We start from the raw sequence: 14,409 nt of genomic DNA, 5'->3' as shown, positions 1-14,409 counted from the left end.
CATCACTCGGTCACCAGTACTCATGTCATCTCAGTGTTGTGTCCTGGTGCCTTGAGTGCGTAACTCAAGTGTAATGGCTACTATCTGTATGGAAAACGTGGCTCACTGGGTGTGTCTGTGTCCTTCTGCCCTCAGCCCGAGATGCAGACGAGCGGGAGAAGTGGATCCACGCCCTAGAGGGTACTATCCTCCGTCACACCCTCCAACTCCGGGTATGTTAATATGCACGTGTTTGTTCATGTGTGTATAAGTGTGTGTGTGTGTGTGTGTGTGTGTGTGTGTGTGTTTCTATATGTCCGTGTGTCTAATCCATCTTCTATAGTTCCAAGAAAAAGTTGCTTTGCTGTGGGGCTCTTTGATGTTTGTTTGACAGTTTATACTTATTCCACTGATGGTATCTCTATAGTTTACTGACATGGTAGTAAGCATGCTATTCTCTGTAATACCTAAAGAGTATACTGGTATAGAAATGGTCTGGCGAACATATCTGAAACTGTAAAGTGTAGATAAGTATGTTACCTAGATATCAAACCTTTCATTGCGGGATTTTTATTGAACCTCAGATTGGATGTGTTTGCATACTCTGTAAATCATGTACCATGCCACATGGCAACACCCTTATGGCTTTGAAAGGGACTTTGCATCTCTCGTCTTGTTTTTAGCACTTTTAAGCTTCATGCGTCTTGCTCCTACCTATTTTGCTTAGCAGAGCAGTTGAGAATCCGTGATGAGTCTTGCCAGTGTACATGGAAACAATGGTGACAGTCATGTCCTCATGAATGGAGGATGATATGGCATGTTATGCAGCTGATTTGGACTGGTATCAGGAGGACCACGCTTAGTTTTATGTGAAATCTCCCTGTTCAATTTACTGCTGACCTGCTGGCAGCTAGCTGGTTCTGTTCCTTTATTTTGTGTCTCTGTTTTTTATGATTGTTGAGACTGAGTGTGTCTCAACCAGTTCTTTTTCCTGTGTGTCATGCCCTCCAGTTGTTTCTCTAGCCAACCGTTTTTCCTCCTCTCTTTCCCTAAACCAACTCTTCCTCCTCCTTCCCCCCTCATCATCATCTACGTACAGCTCTTCCCACCCATCTCCTCCTCCTTTTTCACCTCATGACCAACCTTTTCATTTGCTCTCCCTCCCTCCTCCTTTTTTTTTCTGTGACAAGTCCTTCTGATGTGCTACGTGTGCCTGCTTGCTCGGTGCGCACACACACATACACACACTTATGCAGTGTTAGTGCGCTGCTGTCGTAGCACCATGTGACCGAGCAGTAACCAACCCGAGAGCCGCTTGCTTGATCAACCAAACATCTGCCTCTGCTGCCTCAGCCAATCAGAGTGGCTGTTAATGCTTGTCCCTGTCAGCACTTGCTGCTGCTTTGTGTGTTTTCTCTTCTGCCTGCGTGAGAGGAAGTCTGCCTTTCCTGCCAGGGGAGGGTCCTGGATTAACTCAGCTCCGTCTGCCCTCATAGCAAAGGCTCAGCTGATAACTGCTGCCCAAGGATATGCCGTAGCCGGACTGGTTGCACAGCTAACTCACAATCTGTAGGCTGCTTTGGATTATATTGGCAAACTGCAGTGGAGAGCAAGCGGAGAAGATTGTTTTCTGTTTCTGTGTGGAGGAGGAGAAGGAGGGAGAAAGAGCGCTAACTTCAGAAAGAGAGAGAGAAAAACAGAATAACGGATGTAGAGAAAGAGAAAAGGATCTTGTGTCAGGCTAAATGGCCTGATGGGAGAGATGTAGAAGGTTTAACGCAGTATGTCCATTGGAGCAAGGCACCCAGTAAGTAAACACACACACACACACACACACACACACACACACACACACACACACATACACACATACACAAACGCCACTGCACCACAGCAAGGAGAACTTTAACGGCTGCAGTGCGCTGCTGGGGCAGCAGCATTTTAAAGTGGGTCACTCTGAGTGAAAAGACAAATAGATATGGGAGGGCGGGGGGAGGGTGCCAGGGCAGTGTTATTTGTAGAGTCTGGGTGGTTGGGTGTGTTTCTGACTGTTTATGTGTGAGACTTTGCAGGCTGCTCTGAAAAATTCCCACGTCACAGTCACACACACACACTCACAGGATAGGATGCACGGCCTGCGTGGTGGGAACGAGGGGGAGCTGAGGTGCAGACGTCTGGGAATATTTCAGGAACAGTGACTAAACGAGCACCATGACGTGGTGTTACAGTGGCTGTTTATAAAAGCAACCACCTGCCTCTGACTTTCCGCTCCCAAACTTATCTTCTCTGTATGTAAAAAAAACAAAAAACACTTCCCCTCCATTATGTGTGTTGACAAAACATGAGTAATGGTTCACTATGTAATAATAGGGGCTCAATCTTATTTTTCTGTCCTGTTTTGTCACCTTATCAGCTTCATTTTCCTGCTCAAATTTTGTTTTGGTTTCTTTTCACTTGTATTTATAGCTTTAATACAAATAGTGCGAGTTGTGATGTATGGTATAACACCTGTGCAATGAACTAGTTGAATAGACAAGCCCTGTGGGAAACACTGCCTTTAAGAGGCATTTAAGTGTTTAGTTTTTTTTTAACACATCTTTTTGGTCTTTAATTCAGTTGCATCATGTTGTCAAGTGTTGGTGTGTCTTCATTTTAGTGGGAATAGTAATTTTCACTGAAAAAAAATATAAAAATTGTGTTTTTCTTCTGAGGTCTGTACCACACAAGCATTCCTGTAACGTCTACAGAATATGATTTGTAGGCTGTGGCATCTCTGTAGCACCACAATGCTTCATTTATAATGCCATGTTGTGACACATTTGACCTTTTTATCAAAAAAAATGTGCAGCTCTGTATTCTGTATTACAGAAGTGGTGCATGATGGAGTTAATCCCTGCTATATCTTGAGGTATAATGCCAAAATAAAAGGCAACACTTCACTATGAAATTTGAAGAGTATAACATTCAAAAAGGTAGTCCACACAAGTTTACACAAGCACCTGCAGATGTGCTTGTGCTGGTGTGTTGTTGGCAGCTTCAAGTAAGACAGTTCTTATCTTGATAAGCTGAGGTGATCCTTCCAGTGAAGTGTGAGTAATCGGACAAGGCAAGTTGCTCACACTGAAATGGCAGTTGATTTTTGTTCAGGCCCTCATGTGGCCAGCTATATTCTGCAGTCACATTAACAGTGAAGCACCTTTGATCCTTTTGAGGAAGTTGGACAGCTAACTGCAGTCAGGCTTCATGGCTGCTGAGTTGACTCAGACTTTGTTCTCTATAAAGCGAGTTTTTACAGTTAAACTTTAGCAGGTCTCATGCCAGGGTGACTGCCAACAGTGTTTAGTGTTTGGCTGTTAATGGCTTTCCTTCACGTTCCTGTGAGATCGTCTTTAGCAGGAAGGAAAAACTCCACAGACTCAGGACACACCAGGACTATGCGACGCAGCAAATCCAAAGCAGCGGCAGCACCACCGAACATGGTTTGATAAGGGCTTGATTGACTAACAGGGTCTCAGTGTGTTATCAGTTTTGTTGTTCTGTGTGCACAGTAGCAGTGACACGCTGTGTTAGTCATCTTGCTGATTCGTCTGGCTTAACGTAGAGGGGTTATTGTGTTGTCATAGGTGCTGAGTTTCCTCGCTATTGACGGATGATTTTTTGATTTTTTTGATTTTTTTTTTAAGGAAGTCTTGTCTGCACGTACCTTATCTGCTCATTTTCCTGTTTTTGGTTTTGTGGCATAGTCAGCTGGATTGTTCGTGCTCTGTTGAGCTCAGACAGATAGAGACAGATGTCCGGTCACTTCCGTCCTGCCAGTATTCTAGTAATTACCTTTTAATGCATATTATGTAATGACATTGACTGTGCCCGAGTTTCTGTGTGTGTCAGAGTGTGTGTGTTGTTATGATACTAGAATTTCTATCTACGATACAAGACCTTGAAAAAAATCGATCAAGTGCCAGGTTCACACAACATTGAGTGCGTAAGATTTGAGGTCTTTATTAAAAGATAAATATAACAAGGCTTGTGTACTGTGTGTTGAGCAGAACAACATCTAAGTTAATTTACCTCTGACCATGTAGGCACTGCAGCAGTGTGTGCGTTTGTGTCAACTCACTGCTGGAGAGTAGAGATGGCAACAAAGCGCAGCTGGTACGGGTGTCTCGATACTGCAGAAAATGAGTATTGAAACCAGGCTTGGGAATCAAAGTAACTCACTATATATTTAGTGTACACAATAATGATAGTATCATGAAACAGTGGTTCTGTGATAAACAATACATCATGTATATCATCTAACGATACATCATATTACCTGTCTAACTGAAGAAGAAAAAGACCCCTAGAAAGGCAAAGTGCAGGAATTGTGCATTTATTGACTGCATTGTGGTGTCAGTTCTCAAAATTTGGCAGGAACTGAGATGAAACAATGTTTAGTGCCTCTTTATCACACAGACTGTGACTGCAAGTTGTCCTTGTCCATGTGTGCCATCATTACGATGTAAAATAACCATAAACTGGCAAAAGGTTGAACTGCCAGGAAGTAGAACACTTCTGGAGTTGACATTATTAAAAGAAGGAAGCAACTATGGTTCACTAAAATATGTTCAATTCAATCTGTGTAAATTAAGTTTACACAGATTGAATTACTCTGGTGAGTCAAATTGTCAGAGGAATCTGTTCAGAGCACCTACATGTTTTAATAAAAAATAGCAATATTTGACACCAGTCTATCGATCATGGTATTGCAAGAGGAAGCGATATGATGTATTGCTTTATAGACATTTTGTCCCACACCTAATTCAAACCATTTCAGTGGTATTGATATAACTAGTCACTCACTAGTGTGAAGTCTGCATTTCTGATTCTGATGTGGGCTATTAAGTCAAGCTATTTAAAAAAACATCAGCCCATTTACACACATGCTTCTCTGTCAGTAGCTTAATTGTCTCCAGCCTCGAGTTCCTTGATTCAGTTTTGTTGAAGCCTGAAATCCGCTGGCCTCCAGTCAGGCAGGCCGGCAGACAGACCTGCTGGCCTTTTATGTAGGCTAGCCTTTAAACAATAGTGTTCATATCTCCCCCAGTACAGTACGCTGCTGGAAGATTCCCCTGAACTGTTGATGTTTCTGTCCACCATTTTGTGTAACAGTTTACAAAGCTCACCTGGCCAGGAGGCGACAGAGACGAGCTCTTCTTTTCTATGAATGGATAATATGTGAATACATGTCTGATATTATTGGTAGTGGCTGTGTATTTTACTTTGACTATGCGAATACTTGCATGGTGTTTGATTTGGTAAGGTTGCACTAATGCTCAGCTTTGTTTGTTTCTCCACCATCAGGAGGCTGAGACAGGATTTGTTCCGAGTGTTCAAGACTTTGATAAGAAACTTGCTGAAGCTGACGCCTACCTACAGATTCTGATTGACCAGTTAAAGGTAGGAGCAACACCGAACCGACAACATGATTTCATCTGGAATTCTTTGCACCAGAGCAATGTGGCCCTTTAACAGCCTCACTCCAGCCCTTTGATCGTTTAATTGGTAGGCTGATTAACCCATTAGTTATGTCTTTTGGTAAGCAGAAAAATACTCTTGCCTCCATTAAAAAGTTTTTAACCCATGTTGTTTAAGCAGAGGGAATTTTATTTTTATTTTACCTGTACTTTTGAATACTGACTAATGTCTGGCCCCTTGGCACGTCACCTTTTTCAAATCTGGGCCTTCTCAAAAAGTATTGAATAATCCTGCTTTACACTAATGTAGATTTGAGAAATTTAGGATATCTGCCACTCACTTTAACATATTTTGGTTCAACATCCAGAGCTACTATGATCAATTTGAAAGACTTTCCATACAGATCAAATAATTTATTCCAAATTACAACCTGAAATTAAATCTGTAAATGTGTCACATACATGGCATGACTTGCATTTTAATCCATGTCATGATGACCTTCCTTTATTTTGTCTCACCTTTTGTGAGTATTTCCTTTCTGATGTCAAAGCAGAAGTTATTAAAAATAAGATTTGTTGTAGCATGATGATAAGGCAGTAAAATTAAAAGAAGCAGTAGCATAATGAAAACACTGCGAGTGTCCTTCCTTGGTGAAAAGACTTTGCTTCTTGCCACCACATTATCTCAGGTCGCATCATCGCTGCATATCTGATCATTTCAATACTCATTTGACTGTGTACCCTTCCTAGCTCATATTTCCTCTTTCTCTCTTTTTTGCCTTTTCATCTCTTGTTCCCGATCACTCTCACACAGCTGTTTGATGAGAAGATCAAGGACTGCAAAGAGGATGAATCACGCAGAGTGAGTACCAGCAGTGCCGCTCTGTCCTTGTGTGTCAGCTCTCTGGTCGGCTGTTCTTGCTGTCATTAGAGGCCTGGCTAACAGCAGGGGTAGCAGGCTGACACACAGCGCTCGGGAATGAAAAATGATAGCTGTTAGTGTGGTGCAGGCGTTTGATAGCTGTCACTGGTCAGTTTGAAATTGTCAGAGTATTTTTAAAGGTGATTGAATTGGACTGTACAATCTGTTTCTTAGCATTTGTATTGAGAAAGTAAATGAAGAATTTGTCTTTATGTTTGAAAAGCTAGCAAAACAGTTATCATGGTACATATCATAGTTCATTACATATATCCATTACTTAAAGGTGCACAATGTAGTTTTGAGGGAGGAAATTTAATCAGAAGAGAAAATTCTTCATTATTTAATTTTTCATGATTGAATAAACAAACTATTTTCAAAGGACAACACAATTTCAGACAGTTTTACTTTGTTTATATTTGCAGGAACCGTCTAAGTAGCCACCTTTTTTGCTTCAGACAGTCTTCTGGGGATCTTATTCCCCTCTTAGGACGGCTTATTTATTCAGTCATGGAAGAAATGAATATTTCTGTGTCTTATTATTACCTTATTAATATTGTAAATATTACCTTTCTGAGTTTGAATCTTCAGGCATACCCAGCCACACCAAAACTGTCCTCAGCTGACTGAGAGGCCAGACTTCAGATCAGTGACTGTGCAGACTTCATGGCCACAACAAATTATTATTTTCATCATCAATTAATTGTTTTGTGTGCACAGTGTTGCAACATGGTGGAAAACACCCATCGTAATTTCCCAGATCACAAAAATTATGTCTTCAGGTGACTTGTTTTGTCCAATCAGCTGTTTAAAACAGTTTGCAATGATTTAAAAGAGACAACAGCAGCAAATCCTCACATTGGAGAACAAGAAAAGGTAAAGCATATTTGCTTATTAAATGACTGAATAGATAACTAGAATGTCACTCAGTAGAGCGCTTACTGCCATCGTGGATCTCTCCCTTTATCGACAGCAGCACCAAAAGTTAGCAAACAAACAAACAAACGACCACAGGTGATGACATAACCTCTTTGGCTTGGTAATGATAGATTATTAAAATAGCAGCTGATTATGATAATGGTCGCAGCTCTTAACAGACTGGCACAGTTAGCTCTTCAGCTAAATTTGGCACATTGAGTGTTTTGTGAGTGTGCCAGCTGATGAACAAGAGGCCATGCTTGTGTATTAATGAAGTAAAGACACGTGTACTTGAGGGACTGTTGTCAGAAACCAGATACAATTATTATAGATAATAATTAGCTTCAGTTAACACTACAATTGCTTTTGTTTTTTCTTGTTTTTTAAGACCATTCAGTCAACACAAGCACATTTTGTCTTGTTATGTAAAATTTTAGTTCTAGGTAAGTCATGTTATTGTTGGGGGAAGCAGTTCAGTTTCAGAGTGTCACAGTAGTTTACCAGCAGCTGTGTGATTCACTTCCTCTGTGGGATTCATGCTGGCTGTTGGTCACTGACTTCACTAGAATAGGAAATATTCTTGTAGATTCTTGCAGTAAGTAGGACGTCATTACATTGACGTTATTCGACCAGTTGTGCAGCGCTTCTGCTTTTGACCTCTCTATTTGTTTTTAAAATGCTCTTCAATCTTACGGTCTGTTTCATTTTCCTTTTTACAGAAAGTTGAAAATTTGAAAGAGACTACTTGTGTAAGTGACACATTAACACATTTTTCTTCCTGTCTTTCAGTTTTAAAGTCAGCTCTGAGTTGCTAAATTCCTTTTCTGTCTTCTTCTTTCAGAGCATGGTAGAGTCCATCAAGCACTGTATTGTACTGCTGCAAATCGCCAAGGTAAACACAATATCAGCACAGTTTGGTTCCTATCTCTGTAGTTTGCTCTGCCACTTCACCATAATCATTGTTCTTGTGAGACCACATCACAACAAGTTGAGTGTGTGCACTATGTTACCTGCTGTGTGTCTCTGGGGTAGTTCCCTGCTTACAGTTGCTATCTGGGTCGGTGGTTGATGAGGGTGTAGCCCAGTAGTCGTTTCATCACATGTTCCATTCAGCCCTTTGAAAAGGAAGTGGAGCAATCATTTCTGCTTCACATAGTCGTAAGGTGAGAGTTGTAGCTTTTAAAACTCATGAAAAAGATTTTCTACGATCTTATTTATGAGTGGAGTAATCATGGAGATTGTTTCACCAATTGAGTAATCCTGGTATTAACTGATACTGAAAGAAATCTGTGTTTTACCATGTGATGAAAGGATTACTACATGTGGCAAGTTGGTGAATTTTCAGCTCCATGTTATGAGAGGGATGGATCTCATTGCTGTCTACACCGCATTTGCTCAGGATGCTTTATGAAATGACTCTTCCTACACTAAGTAGTCTAACATTGTCTTCTCAAAATTTTAAGGACCAAAGTAACGAACAGCAACACGCAAACGGACTTATAGTAAGTTTGACATTCTCCGTCCATGACAGAAAATTGAAATCAAACAAACTGCTAACTTTCTCTTCTTGCTATATTTATTCTCCACTGTAGAAAATCAGATAAATCAGATCTTTGTAGTGCATGCAGTCTAATTTGGAGATAAGCTCTTTCTGAAGCTCTTTCCCTCATTTCTGCCACCACTTTCCTGTTTAGAGTTAGAAAAATTTCCTGATTTCATCTTAGATTTGGATTCTTTCAGCAGTGGTTGGGAACTATTCTTTTCTACATCAAGATACAAAATGTGTATGTGTGTGCAAACTTTTAATATAGAAAATGCACATTTTTGCTGAATATGTATGTGTGTTTGCATGCCTGTATATGAGAGTATTGCACTTCCCTTCACTCATTAATTAGTCAACTAATTCACCATTGATTTATGTGTACACACTGCCTGCTTATTGAACCATCGAGCACTAAAGCCATCCACACAGCACTTTTGCTGACTCTGCAGGTGTCCTGTCTTCATGTCAAGGGTCCTACCAGCAGTTTTACTTGTTTTATCTACAAATCACATGTACTTTAAATCACTGACTTATTTTCTGAAGAATTGACTATCAGTTCTCAAATTGATTTCTTATCCTACAGGGACCCATTTGTTTAAATCCCTTTGAGAATGGTGAATATCATCTTAATAATAATAATAACAATAATGATACATTTATTCAAGGTACTCAAAGACACTTTACAGGTTAAAAAGCAGAATAATAAAAACAACACTGAAAACATAAAAAAGAGACAGAAGTTATACATTAAAAGCAGTTTTAAAAAGGTGAGTTTTGGTGAGTGTTTTGAAGGTTGTGAGGTCTGTACAGTCTCTGATGTGTTTGGGGAGGGATCTTGGAGAATTAAATCTTGCATTATATTCATATTCCATCACAGTTAACCATAATTAGTGATACACAATATATATCAGACCATTGATTTATAGGAAGATCAATATTTTCAGCTCTTTATCAGTATGGGTGAGGTTAAAGCTGATAAATAGAGACAATAATACAAGGCTAGATTGCTTGCATTGACTTAAAGAGGATATTGTGCGGATTTTCAGGTTCATACTTTTATTTGGGGGTCCTAGTAGAATAGGTTTACATACTTTAATTTTCAAAAAACATATTTCTTTTCTCAAAACAGATTATCAAATTGTCACATCCTGTTTTATTAAGGTTTTACACTGTGTCCCCACTTTTTTGGCATTTGGGTTGTGCGTTTTCCTTTCCACACACGTCCATGCATGTGTGTTGTTTGACTCTCAGAAGGCACAGCTTGAGTCTGCTGTCAGCCATCAATTCTCACCAGTTTTTCCAAACAGTTCACAACGGCAATGTCATGCAATCTAGTGCTACGAAAAAAATGAGACTTCAACTCGAATGGGTTACATATTGCGATATAGATTTTGCTGAAGTAGATTTTTCTCTAGAGGGAGGGAGGTGGACTGGAAAATAAATGTCCCAGAAATGTGAGGACTGAAGGGCAAATGAAAAGTGTACTTAGAGCTTTGACCACCCTACTCTGACCAAAAACCCAATGAGTACCTTGTAGGTGAAAAATCCATCTGAAAACTTTCAGTATGCTTTGGAAAAATGTGGGTAAGGTAATGTGAACGGTTTGTAGGTAATGGACTAAGGCATAAAAAACCTCCAGTGTGGTCTGCGAATCAAGAATCCCACAGGGGCCGTACAGCTCATAGGCCTGCATTTACTCTTACAGCTGACTTAATCTCACAGTCATTAAGTACAGTATTACGTAGTATAAATAGCACAGCATAAGCTCTGTCTACACATTTATCTGCGCACACTTTACATGCGTTAAGCTTTGTGCTAAAGATATCTCATTTTGAGCTGTAGAAGGTCTAAATGTCACGTTGCATGTGTGCCTTTTAATGTAGAGCAAATGATAAATGCACTGCAGAGCTAAAAAAACACAAACACAGGCAGCATGTTTGATTGACCTTGCCAAGCACACTGCACCGATGGGGGAATTGCCGTAAAGTGTAAGAATCACCTTCAGCCTGTTCAGTGTTTATCTGTCAAAGTAGTTTATGTGCTGTGATTAAAAGAAATATATCGATCATGACACAGCATTTACACCCGTTTTATCTGCAATTGTCTTCCCTTCACCTGCTTCTGCTTCCGCTCCCACTTGCAGGGTCCCACCATGACAGACCAATATTTCTGTAATTGTCTATAATTAGTAGCCCTCGCCTTACTTTCATGGAGGCACGTGGACAGGGCGAGAATTGGGCAGAGGAGAGCTAGAAAGGGAGAAATGAAGGCAAGAAGCTTGAAAGTAGTGTGAACAGGAGGGCAAATAAAGTTGAAACATCAGAGCAAGCTTCTCTGCATGATATTTTCTACCTCTGATCATAACTTTCATTTTGTTGGCACATCTCTCAACACAAAACAGACAGAAAAAATAAGACCGGAGGGTAATATTCAGATCTGAGGAGGAATGTTTCAGCCATTATTTTACTTCACAGCTCTTCTTCCTCTGTAGTCATTATGTTTTATGTAACATGCACAGTGTTGCGTCCTGGGATTGTGCAGGCATGTTGTTTACTTTCTGGTATTCTTGTCCAGCTACTGTATTTTCGCTTTTACAGCCTTTAGTCGGGTCATGTTCTGACTCACTGTGCCTGTTCATTTTGACTGCAGGTCAAGTTTAAGTAATAGGATATTACACATCGCATTGACTGGATCTCATTTCAGTGCCACCAAGAGCCCTGAGGGGAAGTCGCTGGGGAATAAAGGGTCGATATGGTTTTGTTTTAGCTCACATTGTTGTCGGTGTTCCTGTCAGTTGGGTCATCGGGTGCCTCTGACCCCATTAGGCCGTGCCAACAGGCTGATTTCTATGTGCATGCACACTTATGTGTGTTTGCCTGTATTCAAACCATGGACATATGATGTTGATTGAGGTGGCACCGGTGAGGGCAGGCTGCTGCAGAAAGGAACGTCCCCGCAGGTTTTCACCATAGGGAAATCACAAGCTGGGGAGTTAAAACGTGTTACAGATTTAGTCTGCAGCCCTGTGGAGTTAATTAACCCTTTTTAGACCGAGTTCAAGAGGCGCTGTTACTTATTGTGTAAAGCTGCTGCTGGTGTTTGGGTTTTCAAGCCTTGCCGTTGGTTTTCGTATTGATCAAAATAATGAAACCTGGAAACGCCACGCTTTCCAGGAAATGATGTGAAAGGAAATTGATCTTCCCAGGCTGGATGGTGCATATTTTATTTCAGTGTATACCATTAAAAGGATCTATACAGAGGCTGTGATTGGTGCCCAGTCGAGGGTGAGAGGTTACATTGACTTCTGTGTTTCAAGTCAGCACATTTGATTATAGATTTTATTTGATTTCACCATTTTTTCTTGCTTTCCAAGACATAAACCGGGTATAGCAAAAATAAACTCAACACTAAAATAGGCTCTTTGATATTTTCCAAAATGACTGTAGACAGTTTAAAGTCCAAAACTGGGGCTAAATTCTCTTTTGGTTTATTATCTGTTGAACAGCATCATAGATTAGTAAGCAGGCAGTGGCGTGGGTGTGCTATTGTTGGAGCAAGTGTCTGTTTGTTTTTGTTGTTGATGGCAATGTTGTTTTTGTTTGTTTGCTCCAGAGCACCATCAACCCAGTGGATGGGATCTACCAGCCCCCTCTGGCTACCCCTGTAGACAACACCACGATGCCAACACAGACCACACTACCCACAGGTTCTTGTCACCTCCTCACTGTTTCTTATGCACACTCAAACTGGTGCCTCACAGAGGGTGGCAGCAGCTCCCCCTGTTGTTCACACAATCTTCATCTCCTTCAGCTGATGGATCCGCTCTGCGCAGCACAGTTAATTCTGTCTCGAGTGTTTGCTGGCAAAAGCTTTTTCATTTCTCATTTTTGACAAATTTGTCAACAAATTAACAACAAGAGTTCATGTTCTCCCTCAATAACAGTTGAAGTGTAATGTTTCACTGTGGTATTGAACACAATGGGATGAAACCTGATGCAAGTTCTACTATGACAATATTGATGTCATTCAGGGTTTCAATATATGAACTAAATGTTTTATCCGTGTTTGAAGGAAAGTGATTCAAGTCAGCTTCCTCACTGTTGGGGATCTACAGCAGGCTTCAGTGGCATTAAATCTGTTATGGTTATTACACATATTAATGGGCTTATATTTCATTTTTCAGACTTAATTCTCTTTGAAAATTGATTTATTAATGTTGTTCTGTGTTGAAGCAGATCCCTCCAGCCCCCCCCTCAGTGGAATAATAATTGACTAAATGTAATCGCATGACTAAGATTTGACCAAAGAAAAAAAATCAAAGTCTATTTTGGTCAGCTGACTATGACAAGACTGTTTAAAAGTGCTGCTGAAATGAGCCATGCAAAGTAGGCCGTTCTCATTTTGGTCTGTTAATAGACTGTGTAATCCCCCTCACAGCTGAAGTCTCTGTCTGCAGCGTCTTAGATCTTTTTTTTCTCTGAGACGCTGTTTTTAATGCGATTTGGTTTCATTTTGAGGCTTCGGTGCTAATTCATCTACTTTCTCATTTCCTCTAAAGACGCTTCTCAGGTGTGTAAATCAGACCAACGACCCTCCACGTTACCCGTTGGTCCTGTCGTCACAGTGATGGGCAGTCTGCAGACCCCAACTCCCAACAGCACAGGTAAAGTTCACTTCACTCCTGCAGCCAATGATCAGCGTCGATTACACATTCCACAAATTACATATTAGGAACATTGCACAGATATGGTTTTAATTTGTCTTGACATTTTGTAGGTTTTTGACAGTTTGCTGACTTATATTACAGGTTGCATAAAGCCTGTCAGAGCCTTTAATTTACAATCAACATGAGGCTAATGTAATAAGAACGCAACCATGAGTGCAAAATCAATAATAATATTAATTATTACTGTTCTTTTCCAACCTGGAGTGCCTTGTCCATGAACATAAAGTACAAAAGCAAAGGAAAGCAGAGGTGCATGCCTGTTTGTCTTCTGTGCTGAGGCAGCAGTATTAAAATGCTGCGCTGTGCATTAAGAAGGAAAGCTGCAAGCTCCAGAGTACTGTCAATACGCTCTGCGGAGGAAGCCATCACTATGTTAAAGACAGCTTAATGTTACTTTACACAGCCTGCTGGACCAGGCTCAGAAATGAACGCTCCAGCTGAACAACATTATGTAGATTTGACTGTGAACTGTATGCTGTGTGAATAAAGAAATCTCATAAATTAAATCCATAAAATGAAAAGAAAAACACAAGAGGGCACTGACATGACACACAATGTTTGATTAAATTTTTTTCCTTCTGTCAGGGAGTGGCCCTTCAGGCCCCAGCAGCGGCGTCGCCTCCCCGGCTCACATCCCCATCCCCTCACACTCTGTCCCAGACTTCTCCTATTCCTCCAGCGAGGATGAGTTCTACGATGCTGATGAGTTTTACCAGAGCAGCACTTCCCCCAAACACTGCATAGAGTGAGTATAGTATCACCTCACCTCGCTGCAGTCGACACTGCATACAGCAAAGCTACAGCTTCACAGCTTGAAAGCAACACTGTAATTATAGCATTTGCCAGCACAGGTGGGAAAATGCTGCTT

At 40.8% G+C, this 14,409-nt stretch overlaps 1 protein-coding gene across 3 annotated transcripts in view; it reads left to right on the top strand.

Moving 5' to 3' along the window:
* osbpl9 (oxysterol binding protein-like 9) overlaps positions 1-14,409 on the top strand; it is a 33,607-nt gene that overhangs the window by 12,838 nt on the left and 6,360 nt on the right. Inside the window, exons 4-12 of one of the 3 annotated variants that reach the window (XM_073475908.1) lie at positions 136-212; positions 5,323-5,418; positions 6,250-6,297; positions 7,992-8,021; positions 8,114-8,164; positions 8,736-8,774; positions 12,428-12,521; positions 13,374-13,478; positions 14,127-14,286. In XM_073475908.1, coding sequence (XP_073332009.1) covers positions 136-212; positions 5,323-5,418; positions 6,250-6,297; positions 7,992-8,021; positions 8,114-8,164; positions 8,736-8,774; positions 12,428-12,521; positions 13,374-13,478; positions 14,127-14,286 — 700 coding nt within the window. Of the gene's footprint in view, positions 1-135; positions 213-1,674; positions 1,787-3,187; positions 3,459-5,322; positions 5,419-6,249; positions 6,298-7,991; positions 8,022-8,113; positions 8,165-8,735; positions 8,775-12,427; positions 12,522-13,373; positions 13,479-14,126; positions 14,287-14,409 lie in introns of those variants that run through there. The other 2 variants (XM_073475910.1, XM_073475909.1) reach the window with 2 other exon arrangements.

The sequence above is a fragment of the Pagrus major genome, chromosome 11 (genome assembly GCF_040436345.1).
Source record: "Pagrus major chromosome 11, Pma_NU_1.0".
Taxonomy (NCBI): Eukaryota; Metazoa; Chordata; class Actinopteri; order Spariformes; family Sparidae; genus Pagrus; species Pagrus major.
This window is presented reverse-complemented; position numbering and strand designations above follow the sequence as displayed.